At 37.3% G+C, this 22,902-nt stretch overlaps 1 protein-coding gene across 9 annotated transcripts in view; it reads right to left on the bottom strand.

The window, feature by feature from the left end:
• Window positions 1-22,902, bottom strand: part of LOC104476468 (multidrug resistance-associated protein 1) — a 38,545-nt gene that overhangs the window by 6,913 nt on the left and 8,730 nt on the right. For 5 of the 9 annotated variants that reach the window (XM_086763795.1, XM_086763801.1, XM_086763819.1 and 2 more), the window contains 17 exons: window positions 20,225-20,479; window positions 18,665-18,730; window positions 17,929-18,066; window positions 16,454-16,600; window positions 15,143-15,227; window positions 14,977-15,043; window positions 13,299-13,425; window positions 11,919-12,095; window positions 11,248-11,415; window positions 10,672-10,858; window positions 7,835-7,904; window positions 6,835-6,895; window positions 5,409-5,628; window positions 4,767-4,921; window positions 3,513-3,668; window positions 2,287-2,486; window positions 1,345-1,471 (listed from right to left, as the gene is read on the bottom strand). In XM_086763795.1, the coding sequence (XP_086619921.1) occupies window positions 1,345-1,471; window positions 2,287-2,486; window positions 3,513-3,668; window positions 4,767-4,921; window positions 5,409-5,628; window positions 6,835-6,895; window positions 7,835-7,904; window positions 10,672-10,858; window positions 11,248-11,415; window positions 11,919-12,095; window positions 13,299-13,425; window positions 14,977-15,043; window positions 15,143-15,227; window positions 16,454-16,600; window positions 17,929-18,066; window positions 18,665-18,730; window positions 20,225-20,479 (2,406 nt within the window). The remainder of the gene's footprint in view (window positions 1-1,344; window positions 1,472-2,286; window positions 2,487-3,512; window positions 3,669-4,766; window positions 4,922-5,408; window positions 5,629-6,834; window positions 6,896-7,834; window positions 7,905-10,671; window positions 10,859-11,247; window positions 11,416-11,918; window positions 12,096-13,298; window positions 13,426-14,976; window positions 15,044-15,142; window positions 15,228-16,453; window positions 16,601-17,928; window positions 18,067-18,664; window positions 18,731-20,224; window positions 20,480-22,902) is intronic. The other 4 variants (XM_086763834.1, XM_086763825.1, XM_086763852.1 and 1 more) reach the window with 4 other exon arrangements.

Here is a 22,902-nt window from a genome sequence, read left to right as displayed (position 1 = left end):
TTTGACTCTACGAGAATATAGCATACTAATTCCAAAATTTACCCTGAATTTAATAATCACGTAAGATGAATCACAGAAGCAAAATGTGTACAGAAAACGAAGGCATGCCAAATGAACTGTCACTTAGAAAATTACTACCTCAGTGTTCCTCTGAGCACTTCTTGTCTTCTTTCAGATTGCCCAATGGCTACCAAAATTTTCACTAACATAACAGCTTCAAAATCTGAAACTACTTCAGGATCAACAGAAAATGGACAGTAATTGTATGATACGTTGAAAGGAAAAACATATGGCTCATATTGTGGGTACATTATTGCACTATTCCCCAGGTAAAGTAAGCTAGCAACACAGAACTAAGAATTTGCAATGGAGATACATAGTCTATCACGTCTGCCAAATTTGTTGTCTTCAAGCACTGAGAATGCTTCTGTAGATAGAACTGGTACCACTTCTATGATACCAAGTCTATGGTTAAATATTCCCACTTCTACAAGAAAAACGTGAGCCAAAAGAATTCTTGGAGTCAACCGTTTTGAGATGCTGTATGTAATTAAATAAAGAATGGTGTCAATTTGACATCAGATGAAGGTGAAAAACTGTGCAGTACCTGTGACTGTCATCACCAAGTATGATGATATAAAAGAGATTGTTCTGTCTCTCAATAATAGAAAACGGAACTCTTGTGAGTTGGGGGTGATGCGGATATGCCATGACAGGTAAGTGTCTGTATTTTTTTTTTTGTATTTCTATTCACGAGTATGTCAGCTGTGTTTCTGAAGCACTTACCACAATGAGAATCTGGACACCACTAGGCTCCTAAGCATCAGAACATTAAAGAAACTTGGATGCTTAGTTTGTGTGTACATAATATTTAAGATTTATTTTAACTAGCAACTTATCAATACAGTTTACCTTACTTCAAAACACATTTCTAATGTGGTTGTACTTTCACAAGGGCAATGCCAAAGTAAATGATTTTAGTAAGCTTTTAAGTAAGAATTCCCACATAACATTCAGTAAGTGAGCAAGAACAAGAAATCAAAAGTACATTTATAGACAACCAGGCTTCTTATTTGGTTTAATAAAACACTTGAAAATAAACCATAGCTAGTTGTATTAACTTAATTTTTAAACATGTTTTAATAATTATTATTTCATCTAAATTCAGAAGTGGAAAATAATTACTTCCTAGAATTAATGGATTCAAAGGAAAACTCTGTTCTGCCTATGGGATTTAGTTTCATTGACACCACCTGTATATCCACCTACTCAACTTCATTGTACGTACTCTTTTCTTTTCATGTGCAATGTGGTAGCAGCAAAAAAAATTATACCATTACTTACATTTAGAGCATAGGATATTGATAAACCCACTGTAGAAGAACTCACTGTATTTCCAGACAGTACTACAAACAGTGCAGCAAAGAACACCATTAAATTTCCCAGAAATTCAAGCCTGACAGATAGCCACCTGTAGTAAACCAAGGCAAAGAAAGGAGTGAATTACCTACAGAATTTTTTATAGTCTAGCGAACATATCACTAGTACAATGACTGTTTGAGATCATTATATTAGCAGTTTACTCACTTTACAAAAGGGATAAGTACTACTATTCCCATTTTACAGATAGATCAGGGAGGAAACATGACGTACCTAGAATGGGCAGCACCACTAAAAACAAAAAGCAGGTGTCTCAACTCCTGCCTAGTGCTCCCTTCACTCCTCATACTGATTTCCTACTCTTCCTATCTGGAAAAGATTCAGGTATATGACTGAAAACCAGAACTGAAAAACTTCTGCTGGCTAATCTCTTGCCTGTAACTGAATTGAATCACAAAGGAAGCAGAGGAAATAGACTTATTTCCTTAAAGCAAAGATTCCACTCTCAAGACCTACCTGGTGTCTGTAGGTACAGAAAACAGGTTACTTCCATATGAACTACTGAAATATAAATTTGATTTGTTCATAAACTTGCAAGAGGAACTGTTAGTTAAAAAGTAGTACAGTGCATGCTCATGACCTATTGGTAAACTTTTTTTTTTTTTTAATATTCTTATCCCAGACAGCATATGCGTATTTTCTATAAACCTGCTAGTTTCTGGTACAGAAAGAAGAAATCATCCTAGTGCTTAGAAATAATCTACGCATTCTCTACAAAGAGTGGTGGATAAATTGCTCTTGTCCTTCTGTTTCTCAGTGGGTTTACTCTGACTAAAGGTAAACACTGAGTTGTGGAATTCTAGAGAAGGAGGTCTCCACTGCAGATGCAGAACTGCTGTAAAGTACCTGTTTGAGATGACGTTGTTGTAGAAGTAAACTAAGTTCTCATACACAACATCATTGTTTTTTCTAATGAATCTCTCTTGGTGGCCAAATGCTCGAATTGTTGATCGCCCTACAAGAGTCTCACTGAAGTGGGAGATCACAGGAGAATGCGATGCTCCTGCTAGCCGTCGAATTTGTCGTGAACTCGCTATGTAGTATCGCTAATAAAACAGTACAGACAAAACAGACATTTTAAGTTGCTACAGTTTCTTTTACATCGTTTAAAATACTTGCCATATTTAATTCCAGTTAAGTAAATTGTTAAGTAATTCCTGTAACTTTTGAATATGAAAAAGCTGGACGTATCTAGACAGAAAAAAAGCTAGAAAAAAATAATCTGTGTCTTGGGAAACACCAACATTGTAATGCTGACATAACTGCAATATATAAATTACTAGCAAGGTTAAAATAAGAGAACACTACTTCCAAATTCTATAGAAAATGTGCTATGCCACAAGAAGTGTGTATCAACCAACTAAAACTTCTCTGTAAACTTTCAAATTCAAATGTCCTGCTTTTTTCTCACATGAAAGTCAGCCTTTATTTCTTCAATGTAATGATGCTCAAATTTAAATTCCTTACCAGAGAATGAATCCAGGCACTCTTTTCCTACCTCTATACTTTTATTTTAAGAATCTTTTAAAGTCTTTAATCACAGACCATACTTTGAGCATCAAGAAACAGGAAAGCAGCCATTAGTCTTTCTGAAACATTACTTAGTTTTGTTTCTCAGTAGCATAACTGACACTCTAGACAAAAAATAGCACAGGTAGTTTAGGTATCATTCTAATTTACATTTGCTGCTTCAGGGTTACCCTTCAACTTTTAACTTTCCCTGTGATACACACCTCATTTTTTTGGGTAACTTCATCAATTTTTTTTGTGGGTTCTCTATCAATATTGTATCTTCCTAAGAAAAAGGAAATTTTAAATAGAAAAACAAAAGTAATTAAAAGTTCCCAAGCATTACAAGGTATATTCAAGAAGTGTTCTGATTTCCTTTTAAGAAGCCTAAAGACTTTTTCTGAAAGCAATTTCAGATGTGTTCTGTGTACATATATATATATATATATATATTTATTTTTTTTTTTTCACAATAAGGAATCATTTAAGCTGGTATCCTTGATTGTTTTGGACATTTCATCCACATAAATCTAGAAATCCTTATAAAAGCTTAATGAACTTACTTGGATAGTAACATAAAAGTATCCTAGAGGAATAACTACCACTATGAATAGTGGTGAGGTAGATGTGATAACTAGAATGGTTCCAATAACATCTAGTGTACAATTTAGCCAAGTTCGTAAGTAGTAATGGAAACGGAAGTCCACTATAAATAAGTCCTGTAACAATACACAGAAGAATCAAGATTTTGTGAGTAAATTTCACTAAAAACTTCAAGAAAGCATCCTTTAAAAATTGAATCGAACTAAACAATCTTAAATAAAAATTAGTAGGATCCCTCCTGATTATATCCTAATTAAATGTATTCATACATCATTATTATTTGTATAAAAGTGAAAGAGACATAATAGCTTTTAGAGCAGTCATAGTGTGTCAGAGAACAGGCTCAGAGTGTGTAATGTCAAAAAGAGACAGGTCTTGCTATTTTGCTACTCAAGACTATTTAACTTACATAAAGCTTAAGAGACTGAAAAGGAGGCAAGAATTCAAATCCATACTCTTTTATACTCCTTTTAATAATTCTAGAAGTGTACCAAAATATTACAAATCTCTTACTGTACACCGTAAAGCTTTTTCAAACACAGTTTATAATATATTGCTACCACAGACTAGGGGCTTGAGTGAAACCTAAATCAACTGATAAAGATCAGTTACTGTTGTGTGTATTACACAACCACTCCTGGGTCTCTTCTAGAGAACACAGCAATCACCATTCACTGTATTTGAAGTAATCAGTAATACACTGCAACAATCTAGTTATTATGAGAGTGGGAAGTATTAAGGTCATAATAAATAACATTTGTTTGTGCACTACAAAACCAGACAGTAACATTCACTTTAAGTCTATATATCCCTGAGAATGTGAATTTAATGTATTAATTGGTCTTGACAATAACATTTGATTCTGATAAACAATATACTATCAAAGAAAAATGCAGGGTTTTTAAAAAACAGATAAGGTTTAGATCTGGTAAAGTTGTTGTACTGCAGGAATGGTCTTTGAGGAATAGCCTTCTAAAGGTATTGGACAGGGTCTTTACAACTTCTACCACAACCATGTTTTGATTATTTCATAAGAAAGTAGCTTGAGACAGTTCTTTAAGTTTTTATGCACTGAAACAGCTTTCTGTTGACAGATATTCCATTCACTTACTTTTGATATCTTTAATTTTTCAACAATGCTAAATGGAATTAAATCTGTAGCCATTCAAGCTTCATTTTCATAAAATAGAAAATACACATGAGATACCCTTTACCTTTGTGAATCTATTGATGATCTGACCAACTGGATTAATTTCAAAATGCTGAAGAGGAAGGTGCAATACATTGTCTAACAGCTGATGATGCAATACCCGAGAAGCAGACAGGGATCCCCTGGTGAGCACATAAGCACCGCCACAAACAAGAAGACCTTGGAAATGGATAAATTAAAGGACAATAGGAACGGCTGGGGAGGGAAAGGAAATGGATCTTGTTTCTGTCACTGTTTTCTACCAGAGTGAGTAATCCAACTTCATATCTTAGTTTCACAAATATACTTATTTGTATTTTGTTGATACATCTTACTGCTTCATAAGTATGTTTTTCCTGCAATTAAGTCTCTCATGCTAGCATGCCACTACACATCAACACTGATTTCCTTCCTCACTGAGATGCCAACATAACTTCATTAGGTTACATTTGGGTCTTCCAAGAATTCACAGAAGTATCATAAAATTAAATAGCATTTTCTTCTACACGTCTGTATATCTCTTTTCCTCTCCCTAGGTTAAACTATTATACTGCGTTCCATACAATTCTGTTTATGAAACAACCAGCATTATTTCTTCACTAATACACATTCAAGCAGATCAGACTTGGCAAATGGTGAGAAAAGAGTCATAAATGCTCGTCCTTGCCTTGTATGAATCCCAGAAGCCCATAGATTCGAAGTTTATAGTTTTGTGACTGTTTCCACTCTGTGAAATCACTAACTTTTGCTGTTTCTGCAGTCCAGGTGCTAAGCCATAGATTTTGTCCAATAGCTAATGCGTTTTGTCCTAAATAAGCAGCTATGGTTAGCCACATCCATTGCCAGCCAAAGGCTTGGAGGTATTCCAAAACAACTGATATTTTCATCTAAATATATACAAAAACAGAATATATATTAAAAAAAAAGGAGTTACTCTTAAAAACATTATCATTGTTGAAGGCAAATACACATTATATAATGGGAACTGGATACAGTAAATTAATAATAAATCACAAAAATTTCTTAATTAAATCTGATAACTTAGGTATATAAAATGATACTGTAAAAAGGTTTCCTCTCCCATTACACTCTGCTCTTTAATGGTACATATTCACAGGCAACTTTGCTTGTGACACTCTTAAGCATCACACTTAAAAAATCTTACATGTTTTGATTATACAAACAAACACAAAACAAAAAACCAACCAACCGAACAAACAAGAGTGCAATTCCTAGGCAGTTTGTATGAAGCAAATCTTACGCTATTCAACAATGGAACTAGAAACTTTAGAACTGCCACTCAGGTCTACTGGAGCCAAGGAAATTAGTGTCATCAGGAGAAAGTTCTCATCCTTGGTGTAGATGAGGACTAATGAGGCCAAATTCAGCTAGACCACTTGAATGGTAGAACTGGTAAGAGCAGAATAGTGATAGATTCTTGGATTTCATTACAGACTCTGGAGTGAAATGAGCTTTAGTTGGCACAAAATCTTCTGCCTCTTCTGCAAACTCATTTTTTTCAGTGCCTATTTCTACCCTCTTGCTAGAAACTCATACCTTCTTTCCCTCTCCACCTACCCCATTCTTCTTATTTTAACTCAGCTATAACTTCCCAGGAAGTTTTGACCTTCTTCACGCTCTGTTTCACTTTTCTTTTCCCTCTTCCTAGCAACTGGCAGATTTTTTTAATGGAAACTGCAGAAAGAGTACTTCTGACATAGAATACTACAGCAGTATTACCATGCAAAATTTCTAGTCTTTGCTTTAGCATACAGGTATTTTAACTTCCTAAAGGTAAGACCAACAGAATGTTTATCTCTATTAAGAGGTTAAAGCTTTTTAAGTCTTCTTCTTTCTGAAATATACAAAACAAACTGGACCTAGATGTAATATGAAAATACAGCCAGTAGCAGATCATCAAAGTAGAAAATCTCAGACTACGTACTTAAAATTTGGTAAAAATCTGTAAGATTTATTTTAAATTCAGTAATGAAGTATCAGGCAACCTTAACAAGAAACAGAAAACTGCAACTGCAAAAGAATACATGTTTATAAAAACAAAGGTCAAAGCGTTTTCTATTAGTGATACTTACACCACCAGTGGCAACTTTTTCTTTATTGTTACAGAGCATTTTCCACTGATCAAAGGAAGAACTGCAAACAAGAAACACTTAAATCTTCTTGCAAATCACCATACAAAGAATATATCCATTTATTCCTAAGCAGAAATGGATACTATAAAATCTTGTAAATTTTTCCTGTGGACACACGAACTGTTCTCAGCTGTTCTATTTTTGTTGTTAGAATTATGGTCAGAAGAGAACACTAGGTACGGCCTTTTCATTTTTTGCATAATTATGTGTAGATAAAACTGAGCTGGCCCTACATAGGCATCAGCTAGAGATGTAGGATTGTGCTTTTCTGAGGCACGTAAGTGTGGTGCAACTTGGGTGTCAGCCCTTATCTGGGCCCAGGATTAAGGCTTACTATTTCACACATCCAATTCTACTACTTCTGGACCAGCTTAAGTGTCCTGCATGGTCTGAACTTGCTAGGTTGAGACTCTTCATCTTTGCACTATCTTCTACCACTGCAAATATACCACTACAGTGCTTTACAAATTCATCTTGGAGGTCATTCAATATTTGAATGCCTAGAAGTTTTCTTAAAGGTGGGAAAATACCAGTCAATGTCACAGGGGAAAAACAAAGAGCACAAACAACTTGTTAATACACCAAGAAGTCAAATTGCTGCCAGGGAATTGCGGGTGCATCTACATCAGCAATTTCAGTTGATCTCCTGGAAGTCCCTTTCATTCCTGCTTAATGTACTTCAGATCACACAGTGAAGCAGCCCATGAACTGGACCTCTTCAACTCATGCAGCACATTAACTGTATTTCTTTTGTATAAAGCGAAACCAGAAGACGAGCTCCAGATACATTCTCTCCAGCCAATTGTAATGGGCATTCAGGCTTAACCCACATTTACACAATGAAGTGTTTACCACTGAAGTGGCACAGCCTTCAGCGTTAGGGTTGTTCTACCATTGCATCAGTTAAGCAATGGCTTTAAAAAAAAAAATATATACTTACTTTTTATGTTTCAGCAGTTCTCTTTGTTGCAGACTCCTGACCAGTTGGCCCTCTTCTTTTGAAGAGCTCACTATAATGGAAAAAAAAAAAAAAATCTTTTTACTATTAAACCATGAGTATACAGGTATAGTACAAGAAGCTAGAAATAAAAAACAGGAACAAAATGACGAATGGAGCTACTTTAAATTATGAACTTCTTAAGTCAACCTAGTCTTCAGATAGCTACCACATAAGACAGACACGTTTATGACCAAACACTAGAACTGTGACAGCAGGTAAATCTCCCCGATGAGCCTAGAGTCTCTTTGGAATTCCATTCTTGTTTAGTGAAAGTATTAGTATCCCTGCAAATAATAACACTGGTGTTTATCTCAAAGTATTCTTGCATTATGGCTGGAAAACCGAGCTTGCTCTTCTCTGTGTGTTAATGAAAGGAGTCAACACTTTTTTCTTCCAGGAATAGATTTTTTTCTTCTTTTTCATATTTCATGTTATTTTTGTCAACAGAATTGTTAAGACGAAGATATGTTTTCTAAATCCATTCATCCTGCTGAATGTACCTCTGCTGTATAATTTTGTATCACAACACATTGCATGCTGTTTCTTCTCCTCACTACTTTGGTTCGCCTTCCTGCTCTTTATTACCCTTCACGAATAATACAGGTCTCCTTACATGGCTACCTCACGCTTTCATCTCAACACAGCTAACTCATGACTGCCCAATGCTGCCTTTTCTAAATGTGCTGTTAGGTCTTTCCACTCCTCCTCATCAACCCCAGCCAATATTTGAGAGTGTTGGCTCCAGTATAGGGCCTGGATTAATAAGTCCACCAGGCTGTGCATCTTTCTTACTACAGGCTCAATTTAGAGTTGCTAAGCTAAGCGGAAAACAGCATTATAAACACCTGCAGTCACTTGTTTGTTATAGGACTCTTCTGTGTCGTGTGGAGAGATTCGTTCTCTCAAAATTAAATAACCACAATTAATCTCCTCCTGAAGTACATGATGAAAACAGGTCAAACAGACTGCATTGTCAATATTTCTTTCCCACAACTCTATAAAGAGCATATATTGAACAACTCAAGTACAGAAGTAAGTTGAGTCCCAGTCCATGTGAATTATTTGTAAGTACACATTTTTAAGTTGCTATGCAGTATTTGTTTGTTCATGCTGTCTACTTGTGGGCTGGAAGTATTTCAGAATAGTACTAGAAGTTCCATGTATTTTTTATCCTACAAATGGACCATATTCTCTTACTCCTTCTGCTGTGCTCCATGATTACAGCAGCCTAAGGTGATGAAAACAGGAAGCATCCAATATAAAACAGGACATAATCATTGACACTGCAAGATTAATTTGAAATGTCTGTAAATTATTTATTGGGTGATAAATCCTTAGCAGAATCAGGTAACTTTACCAGGTGTTCTGGTTTTGTTAGTGAGGGGGGGCCTAAGGTGGTAGCTTCTGTAGGAAACTGCTAGAAGTCGCTCCCCTTTGTTCAGTGGACTCGGCCGGGCCTAGGGCGGACCCGCTGCTGGCCAAGGCCGAGCCAATTGGTAGCAGAATGTCCCGTGATAACGCCTCTGCGATAACGTATTTAAGTAGGGGAAAACAGGAAAAAGAGGAGGAGAAGATGTGAAGCAGCTGAGCGGGGGGCAGAGAGGGGGAGGCGTGAGCCTCATGGGCCTTGCAGGCCTCACCCTCTGGCCTCCCACCGGGCAGCCGACTGGGCCCAACTCGGCCCGGCCTGGCTGCAAGAAGTGGAGAGGAGATGAGAAGTGAATAAGATGTAAAAAGGATCCTGAGAGGCGTCTGCCAGCCTGTTGTGAGGAACGGCTGCAGACGCCAAGGTCAGTTCAGAAGGAGGGGGAGGAGTAATGTGGCTCCTGGCCAAGATTCCTCTGCAACTCGTGGTGAAGACCATGGTGGAGCGGGTTGTCCCCCTGCAGCCCATGGAGGTCCACGGAGGGGCAGAGATCCACCTGCAGCCCGTGGAGGACCCCACGCCAGAGCAGGTGGAGGCCTGAAGGAGGCTGTGGCCCGTGGAGGGCCCGCTGGGACAGCTGTTCTAGAGGGACTGCACCCCGTGGAAGAGATGACCCACGCCGGAGCAGTTTCACAAAGGACTGTGGCCCGTGGGAGGGACCCCACGCTGGAGCAGAGGAGGAATGCGAGGAGTTCTTCCCCCGACGATGATACAGCGGCGTAAAACAACGCGTGATGAACGGACCGCGACCCCCATTCCCTTTTCCCCCCCCGTGCCGCTCAGGAGGGGAAGGTAGTAGAGATAATGTTAAGCCCGGGAAGAGGGAGGGGTGGGGGGGAGGTTATCTTGTTCCCTGTCTCATTCTCCTGCTAATTTTAGAAATAAATGAATAGTTTTCCCCAAGTCGAGTCTGTTTTGCCCGTGACGGTAACTTTAAGGATTTCTCCCCGTCCTTATCTCAAACCTTGAGCCGTTTTTCTTATATCATCTCCCCCTATTCTCTCGGAGGGTGGGGGGAGCGAGAGAGAGACTGCGTAGTCTGGTCCTGATCGGGGCTGAACTACGACACCAGGTAATTAATACAGTATGCAAAAGTAGAAAACAGCTGCATCAGGCAGCTTTATCTTATATTCATTAGTTGAAAGAGTAAACCATTTGATCTCAAGACATTAAAGCCTGATTTTTTTTTTTCAGTTTATAACCTATAATTCTATACCAAAACATACACAGGAATGCTCTACATTTTTCAGCAATTATTCTATTCATTTACAGAAAAGAAAGGAGGAATATTTTGAGAAGCCTGAATGAAAAAAAAAAATACTAAGCAAACACAGTATACAAATTTTCTCACCTTCCATTTGGATTGTCTCTTCTCTTTTACACTCTGCACTGAAGACCTGAATAAGCTCAGTAAAATTAGCTTTCTTTGAAGTTAGTTCTTGGTAGGTCCCCATTTGTACTATTCGGCCCTCTTCCATTACTATTATAAGATCAGTGTGAGGCAGGAGCGTTAGGTTATGGGTCACCAATATACGAGTCTGAAACATAATGTTTTCCATTTTACCATAAAAATACAAAGCTTATATTAAAAGAAGACATTATACTACAATAGCTGGACTGATATAATGGATTGTTTTCTGGGACTTTGCTCATTTATCTGTTTATTACTCTTATTATTGTTATTTATTGCCCGCTTCATTACTCTCTTAATTGCTGATTGTAGTGTCAAACTTTATGCTTATAGCTACTTGCTATTACTTGTACTTACTCGTTTCTTAATGCGTATCTTCTCTTTACTCAGAATAATTTTCATTAACACACTAGGTAAGAGACGAGCTTTTGCAGAATGACTGGGACTTTTTGCTGTGTATGTTGTATCGCACAATGCAGTTCATCTCCAAATTGAAAGGAAGCCACCCTACTTTACCTTGCTTTTTAGGAGACCTGAAGGCCCAATTAGCTTCTCAAAAAGATGTTTCCCAACATGTACATCTACAGCAGACAGGGGGTCATCCAGAAGATACAAGTCAGCATTGCTGTACACAGCTCTAGCAAGACTCACTCTCTGCTTTTGCCCTCCACTTATATTGACACCCTAAGAAAAGGACACCAAAATAATCCACATTTAAATATGAAATACTAAAGAAGACTAGTGTATCATACTCAGTCCTGTCATTATTTTTTTTAAGTAATCAAAGTAAATTTTATATTAGATATGAAAAGAGAAAGATAACATTTGGATTTTCAAGTAATTAGAGCAAAGCTTGGGCTCTGTGATTTAATTCCCCCTCCAAAATGGGAAAATGTAAGGTACTTTGGAAAATGAAAAAATAACGATTATTTACAATCATACAGACATTTTTACACTATAGAGGAAACCCTTGGAGAACAGAACAGGGCTGACTCAAACTTACATATAGAAAAGAGCCACTTTAAAAATTAGTAAGCATTCAGAGCTTCAACAGAAGTTATGTTCAAAGTAAGCTAAGAAAGGAGACAGGCTAGATATACTTGGCTGAGCACTGATTAGTGCTCAGATAAAAACATAAAAGCCATAATTTAACTTATTGCATCATTTCTGACACCTCAAATTCTCACCCTTTCTCCAATCTCTGTTTGGTCTCCATTTAGTAGCTGTTCCAAATCTGGCAGTAAAGCACAAGACTCTAAAACAAGTTCGTAGTATGGCCTATTTAGATTTGCACCAAAGAGAATATTTTCCTGTAAACTGTCATTTTGAATCCAAGCCTGCTGAGAAACATATGCCACTGAACCCTAAAAAGAATTGGAAACAGGTTTTTACTTGGGTTTTCTGAACATATAAAACAGCATTTAAAAATACATTTGAAATTCCAGCTTTACCTCAAAGCAACCAGTAATTACTTTCAAAACTTGAGCATTATTAAACTGTTTAAATTTTTAACTAATATAGGTAATACAAACAATCTGTTGAATATTCCTGTGTAACAGCTTACCTATAATTATTACAAGAGCACATACTTTGAATAGAAGTGACAGAGCTGGGACATATACTGAGCAAAGTCTTTCAGGGAAAGATGTCAGTGATAAACAGACATCCATTGTAAGATTTATACGTAGCAAAATGGGTCTGTATTAGGTGCATATAGATTCTACACAGCTGATCTGTTTCCCATTCATTACTACTGTCAGATTCGGAACACCTCAACTTCCTATTATTCCCCATCCCCCAACAGTGACAGGATACTGTACTAGATTTCCACAGGAGTGGATTACTGTTCAATACTTATTTTCAAGACTGAGACACTCCTTTAACGTTGCCACATACACTTGCAACTGGATTAAATGATATCATGCTTATCCATTGATATTTATTGGCTCAAGCATTGTACACCGTCATCAGAGGTCAACTTTCTCCATATCTATAACCTATAAAAACATCCCCAAACTCTATTCTGGGATAAGGACTTTCATTGCTCTATGTAACTACAAGACAAGTTAAGCTACAGGTTTCCTATCACTAGGAGAGCCAGCACCTTAATTCCATCTCTACCTAAAGTTCAACTTTTCCCTCTATTTCCATATCCTGTATCTTCCCTACATATAAGCCATTGCAAGAAAGACAATCATCTTCTACAACAGTTTATAACTGCTCTGAGTGGGTCACATTTGTACAGCTGTTCAAAACCAGCAACTATTAGATGTTCAGAGTCAATATATGACTTAAACACTCATGATTTTTCCACTGAATTATACAGATCATTAAAAAATGAAAATAGCTTTGCAATCACTTAGACTGAAAGCAACGAAAAATTGTAACGTTGTTAACAAAGTGTCACTGTGTTACTTTTCTTTGAAAATTTAAGAAGCTGGAGCTACCCTTGCCAGTATTTCTACAATCATAAACAGTTGAGGAGGAAAAATTGCACTTTCAAAAGGAATTCTGCTTAATTCAAATATTGAGGAGCAGGGCAGGGGGACATGGACAGACAATCTTACTCTTCTCTGAACTGTTCCTTCAAGTTTCTCCATTTCTCCAAGAATAGCAGAAAGAAAAGATGACTTTCCAGATCCAACCTGTCCCACAACAGCAACTAAGGAGCCTTCAGGAATGCTGACACTCAAGCTGGAAATATTCAGGAAGACAAATTAGTTATCATCTTTGTAAAAACTCCATCATGTATGGGTTGTGGTCAGTGTAAGAAACAAATACTCTATTTTACCCTCAGAACTATGAGAAATTAGTACTTCAGTTTGCACATCTTTTGACTATGTACCATTCAGAAATAATGACTTTAAGTATAAATTTATTTGATGAAAGGTTGTGCTTTCATCTAGTCAATAAAAATCAATCTAGACAATAAAATCAAATGAGAAACAGTCTAACCAATAAGTGGTCTTAGCGTACTCTTCTCAGGCCTGTGCTTCAAGTTCTGTCTTACTCTGACCATCAACTGCTACACTTCTTATGTAGTATCTACTATAGCAAATGTGTGATTCCCTCTTAAGGAAAAAAAGTAGCTGTTTTGGTAAATAAAACTTTCCCTTAATCATCTGCATATTTTGCTGTCAAAATAAGTACAATATGTACTCATAAACTTCAGCAGGAGAGCCACTTGCTGTATCTATAAGCTATGCTACGTGGATCTAAGTGTGTTTTGATTTGAAGGCCCTATGCTGAGATAAGCATAGTCCCTTCAGACTGGAGCTTGGAGCATAAATGAGATAGAGAAAGACTTGTACGCAGAGGCTATACCAGACTTTAATAAAGTCTGTATATGATGCTGAAGGCAGCTCATACCTGGATACTATCTTGCAGGCTATGGTGGCTGAGGTGTGGATGCTCAATAGCATGTTATGGGAAGGGATCCCCCCAGCCCTGAGAAGAACAGGGTAGATAGTGTAGTAAGAGCATTAGACTGGGGGGGTTGTGACCTCTCCAGCTGCCTTAGTAAAATTTAACAGCTGTATAGAGCTTATCAAAGAGGTTCTTCATTCCACTCCAGAGCTTGGTGACTTAATTTCCTTACTAACCCTCCAACGTGTTAATTGCATAGTAGCTTAAGCATAGCTGAATTTACACCTAAGAAATACCTTGTTAAGAAATTACAGACAAAAATATGGATGTTTTCAGGCAAGAGAGATCACTGTGAGAAAAGCAAACTTTTTGTTTGCTTGCTCTTTCCAAAGGAAGCCACAGCCCAATTTTAAGATAAGTATTCAATGCAAGGCTGCATAAACTATCTTAGCTTACTTGTAGGCAATATAAAATGCAACATAGACAAAAGGGCATCTTACCAGTTAACAGTCCCCGAAATGCAATTCGGGAAAAACTGATATTGCAGTTAAATCTCCCTTGTGCAAATTGAGGGGAGATGTGGTAGGAAAGGAGTGAAGGAGTGAAGAAGAGTGGGTTACGATAGCACTTACATAGTGCTATGCTGGGGAACGTGCACTTTTATGAGGTTCCTCTTGGAGCATCAGGGAGACCAGGTCAGATTTAACTTTCCAGGGCACACTGATCACATGGGATACTCTGGAAACAATAATTTATGTTCTTTTTGGTATGTAACTTCATGAACTATTCTGAACCAGAACACTTTAAACATGAACAAAATCTCTATAGACATCACATCCTGCCAAAGGAGCTCATAAAAATAAGTAAGAAATATCTTACTGTTTTAAGACTGGCAGACCATTTTTTTCCCAGCGGAAAGAAGCACCAATAAACCGAACAGCATGATCTGTTGCAGTAAAGAAAAAAGTGTAAAGATTTACTAATCCATTCCATCAGTCAGTGATATAAACTCACGACCAATTACGACTTAATAACTACTGCTTACTTCCACTGTAGTTTGTATTGACATCCTCGGGGTTAAGATCCTCAGCACACAGAAAATCCTCTAAACGGCTCAGAGAAACTTTGGTCTGCAAGATGAACATATATATATAATATTTATAACATGCCTGTGCTCCCTAAATTTTTTAAAAGTATTTTAAAAGTTCTAGCTAATATGGAAAGACATATTCCTTGTCTTATTTGAAGACAGAAAAAAAATGGTGTTTAGGTATTGTAAAAATATCTTCCTTAAAGTACTAAACAATCTAAAGTCATAAATAAGCGTATTTTTTTTCCCAAGGATCTACTGCTTGGTAGTTATAAAGTAACAGAGCATGCTAGACATATCCACAGTTAGAAAATATAGTTAATCCTTAAATGTACCTGGTGCCCCTACCTCAATTAGTTTTTTTTCAAAAATCTCTGGTGAAAATACTTCAGCTTGCTTTTTTTTTTAAAGAAATAGTGCATAGTGGACTCTCTAGTGCACATTCTACTCTCTTCATACAATGAAAAAAGACAAGATCTTACTGTGGTGCATCATGAGATGTCCATCATTGTGCTATGACAAAGTGAGATGAACTTATGCTTGTGCTAATTTTTAAGCTATTAGAAGTATACCTTTGAAAAAGACAAGGTTTTGATCTTACAGTATGCTAACCATAAATGAAATCAAATCAGGATGATTATCTGCTCACAGTTGTCTCCTCCCTTACAAAAAGACGAGTTGTGTACAAGCTGTGATAGATGAGCAGCTCATACAATATATCCATAATAGAGTCTTAAAAGCTAGAAGTTCCCAACTCATATGGTAACCCTACTGGTGTGCCATTAGGACTAAATGTGGCTGATATGGTATCCTCAGCAGTTCTACTCCTTTTTTTCTCTACTGCCTTCAGTGGTAACTTGATAAAAACAGTATTGTAGAGTCAATGGCTCCAATATAAAACAATGGCTGAGTGATTTAAAAGTATGCAGCCTAAATTGTTCATACTCTATCTTCGGTGGACTATGAAGAAGAGAAACAGAGAGAGTAGGAGCAGAAGTTGAGTCTAGTCCACTGAAGGAAGAAAAGCAAGAAACAGAAAGCTCAGTCACAATTAGGTGTGATACTCAATTTTCATTCTACTTAAAAGACTGACAGACATCCTTTAAACAGCCTTCATGCTTCTTATTCCATAAAACTACTGTGCGGTTTCATCTCAATAAAATGTAACTTAAAATAATTAAATTACATAATCACTCCTAAAAATAGAAGAAACATGACAGGGTATAATGATCAGCCTTTTATAGCACTTGTTCACAATATGTTTACCTGTGCTACAGCAGAGATCACAGATGGTAAATCAAACAAAGGCAGTCGCAAAATGTTAAATAAAGAAATAGCTGTAAAAACTTTAGTTGCTGTTAAAACATTCTCTTTGTCCAGATGAAAGTAGATTCCAAATGTAGCCAATGAGACCTTACAAATGAAAAAAAAAAAGAAAAATATATATCCAGAAGCAAAATCACATTATAACTAAAATTTATACATAGATACCATTTTTGTTTGCATTTGAAAGGTGTAGAATCCCATTTCTGCTCATGTATAAACAGGTACTCTGTAACTGCTGCACATGGAAATTATTGCACAGCTGCAATACTGAGTGCAGGAATCCTATAACGTCAGTGAGCAAAAACAATGGCTACTGTATTTGGACCAAACAGATACACATGACACTATATGAAATAAATCTCCCATCTCAGGAACTGATTTCTTCATTTTGAAAACACTCAAACATAGTATTTTAGGAAATACCCTTTTTTTTTTTTTATTTCCTTTCTGCTTGCTATTGCAATGATACTGGACATAAAATAGAATTATTTACTGCAGGTATTTTTATTTTGACCACTTGGAACTCTTTTTCAAAAATCTAGTCAGCAGTCATCAAGAACAAGCTGGGCTCTTACACAACAAGTACTTAAGCCTTCAGAATTACCTAGAAAGGCCTAAATTTAACAACCTGTCCTATGGGGTCTCTTCTGCATTTTGTGGAGTTTAGGAGTTCTACACTAAACTAAGGGTCCTAAACTAAACTACTTGTAAACTAGAAGAACTCCTAAGAAAGTCCAAAATTCTGCTAGTGACACCAGGCTCAGAGCCAGGTATTGATCTGCTGGCTATTCCTGTTTCTCCCTTCATTATTCCCTGCAACTAGAAGGATAGAGGAGAACACTACATGTGCTCCCGATCCCTTAACCAGTTGTCCCAAGGCCCTGAAGTCTCCATTTACTTTTCCAATCGAGTTTAACAGAGGGATTTATAGACCCAAAGATCTGAATGCATTCCTGATAGAATTCCATTGAAACAAGGCTAGGATTAATTTGGTTTATACTTTTTTTTTTTCTTTTTCACATTTTAAAAAGTTTAGTGTTTGAGAAGAGACAGCTAAAAGTTACAGATTGAAAATGCATTCCCTTAAAACCAAAAAAACAAGGAGAATAAAGAAGGTAGATGATTTCTAGACAATAGAAACAATACGATCAAAACAGTGAAAGAAGATTTAGGAGCTTCAGATTTGATTTCTGACTTTCTAACAGAGGTCTTTAAAAGCTTGATCAGCTCATAATCTCTCTCATTCTTCTCCAGTCATATACATACTATTAGAACCTGAGAATTCAAATATATTGTGTTGATATATTTAATGTTTTGAGATACTGTGAGGCAACATTTGTGAGCCATTCAGCTACCAAAGCAATATGGAACAGGAGAAACAGTCTTGTATGAAATAATATTTTTATAAAACACACCATAAAAGGAATACATGTCAATGTTAGCATGGAGTAAGTTGCCAGATACCCAGATGACTTCAAAACATCCACTTCATGTTCTCTAATGTTCATGACCTTCCTTTGATATGCAGGCTCCCAGGCATAAAGTTTGAGAATCTAGACAACCAAATATATTTTAATAAAACAAGAAAGCAGTAACTGTGCTTCAGAAAATAAGCTTAAGCTTCAAATGTCATTGTCAAATATTCAGCAATGCCAAACTACAAAAATTTGAATGTTTTACAAATGAAAGCAAGACACGAGATAGCTCTAAATTAGGTTATTCTTATGGAAGATATACACTAGCCATTCCTAATTCTTTAGATTTCAACTTGTCCCTTATGAATTATAAATGATGAGCTGGTTTATTTCAAATAGGATAAATAACAAAAATGAGACTTTTAAAAGTGCTTTTATTCTATGCTAAAATTTCACTCTGCTAAAGGTTTTCAGAGACCTATTAACATTTTACTTTCTCATTAAAAATGTGGTAGTAAAATTAATGTATCATGGAGAGTAAGTTTTTCAAATTAAATTAAACCAGTAAATATTTTCCAAAAACACTTTAAGCACATTATGTTAAAAAGTCTTCTCTTTGAACTTTTATCATTATCAGCTGAAATATTACTCATAAAACCTCAGGTTTTTAAATAACTTTCTTTCTATCTTTACAATCTAACAAAAAACCCAAACTCCTTATTAGTTGTGGCATTACCTTTATTCCATGTAACATTTCGCTTAGTAGTTTGACTCGTTGATCTGAATACTTCATTTGGCTTTTCTGGTTAAAAGACAGCAGCGTCAACAGCGTTTTCATTTTTCAATGAGCAAAAAAATTTGGAAAGTAAAATATGCAGAGTACTGTAGGCAATAAATATTTTTTATGCTATTTTTACTTTGCTGAAAAACACACTAGCACTGCAGTTACACCATTTTCAGATATATATATACTGAAAAAATTCATTAGATAGGATAAAGGATTACATACATTAAAACAATATTTTGCCCCTAAAATATCTTTAAAATGCATTTCAATTTTTGTCCTTTTTATTTTTCTTCATATTGAATTAAAATCTTAACAGGCTTCCAGTTACCAGGGTGTTCAGGAATGATAATATGGTTTTAATCTTCAAATTCACTAAGCAGGTAAAAACAGACTCAATAACAATATAGTATAACAACTATATACATACATACGTGAATATATATGTAACACTATATGGATATAAACCACTGTATACATATCTATGTATATATATACAGGAGTTAGGAAGAAAGTTTCCTCTGTTACTGATTAAAACATTGTTATTGAAAGAACCAAAGAAACACAGAAATTCTTCTCACTTGTACACTATACTCAGGCTCCTCTGCATCTAACATGTCTAAAATACTAATTAACAGCCTCCTTAATGTTTTCAGTCTTATTCAAATATAGCAACAAGTTGCAAAACTTTTAGATAGAATTATTTTATTGTCCTTTGTATTTCTTTTCTATCTCTCATATCACAGTAGGGATCTAAGTGCACAAGTAGCTACTGCACCTCACCTGCAAAAGAGGTGAGAGGGTTTTTTTGAGGTTTTTTCAATGTCTCTAAACTGTCACAGCCTTACGAAAGAATCAATGGAAAGCCAGAGTCTTCAATGCACACTGCACCATCAAAGGCAGAATAAGACAGAGAAAAATAATTGCCTTGATAGCAATGCAAAACTTAGGGTTGTAGTGGGTTTTTTTTTTCAGTGGAGCTCACAGAAATTGTCATAGTAAAAGGCAACAGAGTGCCAAGAGAACTGTAGCATCAGAGAAGCAGAAAAGAAGTCAGAACACATGCAGTACCTCTGTGGGAATTCCCATTGTCTCAGGAGAACGTGTTAAATTTGAGTGAGCAGCTCAGCCTTAATAACAAAAGTGTAAGAGGGCCATAATCCTACAAAATCCCTGATTTAATGGAATTAACTCATTTAATATGCAAAAACATATCTGCTCCCTAAACTGAGTCATACAGTAAATTTTACTAATATATAAGTATTCTTTCAGTATAATGAAAATTTAGGTATCCAACTTAAATACTAGTTTAGCTATCAAACACGTGGCTTTCTTACTGCAGTTATGTTACCCCCCCCAATGAAAAACAGCTGTGGCTTGGTGTTTTGCTCATTTTGTGTTTAATTTAGATGTACCAATAGTATTCTTATCACATGCATAATTTACCCCCACCTTCATTCCTGTATTGAGACAACTTAACCTCTCCTTACTATGCTTATTGAAATATCTCACCTTCAGTCTTTTTACTTTGGCTGCAATGAGTGCATTTATAGGTATAACCAAAAGAAGCACTGCAACACCTGCTAGGACTGAGGGGCCAAGTTCTTTCCAGAGAAAGATGACAGCCATGATGATCTGAAAAGGTGCTGACCACAACAGGTTGATGTTAGAAGTTAGCTCCATGAGTTGCTGAGCATCTGCTGACATCAGGTTAACAATTTCTCCAGTTGTATAGTTTCGTCGTGAGGAATTTGCTAAAGTTAAGGCCTGCAACCAGAAAACACAGAGGTCTCAAAAATCAACAGTTTTCACTGGTTTAGCTGCCCAGGAGAAGCTAAAAGGACAATAATTAAAGCAAAGCTGTAGTCAGTGAAATAGACTTGTAACTCCTTACAGTACATAAACAAGACAACATGGCACAAAAGAGGGCTCAGAAAACCTCAGCTTTGGCCTAGCCTAGAACCTCCCAGTGCAGGAACCAGCAACAGCAGGCTTCACAGTAAGCACATGTACAATCCCAGTGTGCCAGGCAGATACCACAAGTCCCAGGGACTTGGACACCCAAACAGACACATACACACACACACACTCCCTCTCTCTGTGTTAGTGCCTCACATTTTTCCACTGTGTCACCTGCAACTCCTGCATGTAACAGGACAGTGCTGCAGCAACTCACTCCACCATCCATCCCAGGTGCAAAGCACAACCTGACCCAGCATTCACTAGTCAACTCTATTCAGAGAGAGGAGAGCTGTATCTCTACCTTGAGGCTGTGGAAACTTGCCAGAAGACATGCCAACCCTAACTGGAGTCTCTATTCCCCTGTTCAAGATCTGATGTACTGACACACCTCGATATGTGACTTGAGAGAATTAATTCATTTATTTAACTGATCTGCAACTTACAAGTAAGATTTTGTGTAGTTGTTCAGAAAACACCTGAGGAGTCCATGTCAAAAGATTAGTTTGACTCCATTGAGAAAAGAGATTGTATTTTAAATTAACAAAGACAGTAGTTTATTTCAGATTTTGATTATTTTTCGTTTTCCTTAACTTGTGCTTAATAGTCAAATACTGCAGTAAAAATACCAATGTGCCATGTTCATAACAAAGTAAACTCAAGGTGCAGCACTGAGAAAATAGCTTAATCTCATATCCTACATATTAACAGTATAGTAAACATTTTTATGTCTTCCAGGTCAGAAGCTACATTTACATTATTAGCACCTGCATCTCTTGTAGCTAATAACGCTGTCACCTCAGCATATCTTATTAAAGGGTGGATAAGTTAGAGATAGACTTCCACAGCAGTTAGCCATCTTTTTAAAAAAGTCTGAAAAACAGCAAACCTCCTGGGTATTCAACTCACTAGGAAATCAATTTCACTGAAATCAGGAGGGGAATTCCAACCTCCAAAGGAGACAATGCAGCAAACTTCAGCTTATCATATTCAAATGATAAAAAAATGATCATGTATAATCTTTCTTTTTCCCCAGACATTCAACCCAAAAAGTTTCCCCAGTTCATTCAGTAAATCTGGGAAATTAACTCACAGTCAAAATAGGAAGAGTTCAGTATCTACATATGTCTACAATATTACGGCTGAATAGGTGGCTGACAAAAGTTTGCAATTTCAGGATTACAGCTTTATAATAGAAATGCTGCTGAAATTCCATATTATTATAACTAACTAATCATGAAAATATAAAGTCAGTTTGCTAGCCTGTCACCAGTGTATAACATCCTGGGTTTTGATCATGCTGGTAAGCATATTTATAGAATCATAGAATGGTTAGGGCCGGAAGGGACCGTCAAAGGTCATCTAGTCCAATCCCCCCGCAAGGAGCAGGGACATCCCCGACTAGGTCAGGTTGCTCAGAGCCTCATCCAGCCTGGCCTTGAACGTTTCCAGGGATGGGGCTTCCACCACCTTTCTGGGCAACCTGTTCCAGTGTTCTATAACTCGCATCATAAAAAATTTTTTCCTAATTTCCAATCTAAATCTACCCCACTCTATTTTAAAACCATTACCTCTCGCCCTATCGCAACAGGCCCTACTAAACAGCCTTTCCCCATCTCTCCTGTAGGCCCCCTTGAGGTACTGGAAGACCGCTATCAGGTCTCCCCGGAGCCTCCTCTTCTCCAGGCTGAACAGCCCCAACTCTCTCAGCCTGTCCTCATAGGAAAGGTGCTCCAGCCCTTTTATCATCTTCGTGGCCCTCCTCTGGACCTTCTCCAACTGGTCCATGTCCTTCTTGTGTTGGGGGCTCCAGAACCGGACACAGTACTCCAGGTGGGGTCTCACCAGGGCAGAGTAGAGGGGGAGAATCACCTCCCTCGACCTGCTGGCCACGCTTCTCTTGATGCAGCCCAGGATGCGGCTGGCCTTCTGGGCCGCAAGGGTGCATTGCCGGCTCATGTTGAGCTTCTCATCCACCAGCACTCCCAAGTCCTTCTCCTCAGGGCCGTTCTCAATCCATTCCCCGCCCAGCCTGTATTTGTGCCTGGGATTGCCATGACCCAGGTGCAGGACCTTGCACTTGGCCTGGTTGAACTTCATGAGGTTGGCATGGGCCCACCTCTCCAGCCTGTCAAGGTCCCTCTGGATGGCATCCCTCCCTTCCAGCGTGTCGACGGCACCACACAACTTGGTGTCGTTGGTGAACTTGCTGAGGGTGCACTCTATCCCAC

This window comes from Chlamydotis macqueenii, chromosome 1 (assembly GCF_036417535.1).
Source record: "Chlamydotis macqueenii isolate bChlMac1 chromosome 1, bChlMac1.mat, whole genome shotgun sequence".
Classification (NCBI taxonomy): domain Eukaryota; kingdom Metazoa; phylum Chordata; class Aves; order Otidiformes; family Otididae; genus Chlamydotis; species Chlamydotis macqueenii.
This window is presented reverse-complemented; position numbering and strand designations above follow the sequence as displayed.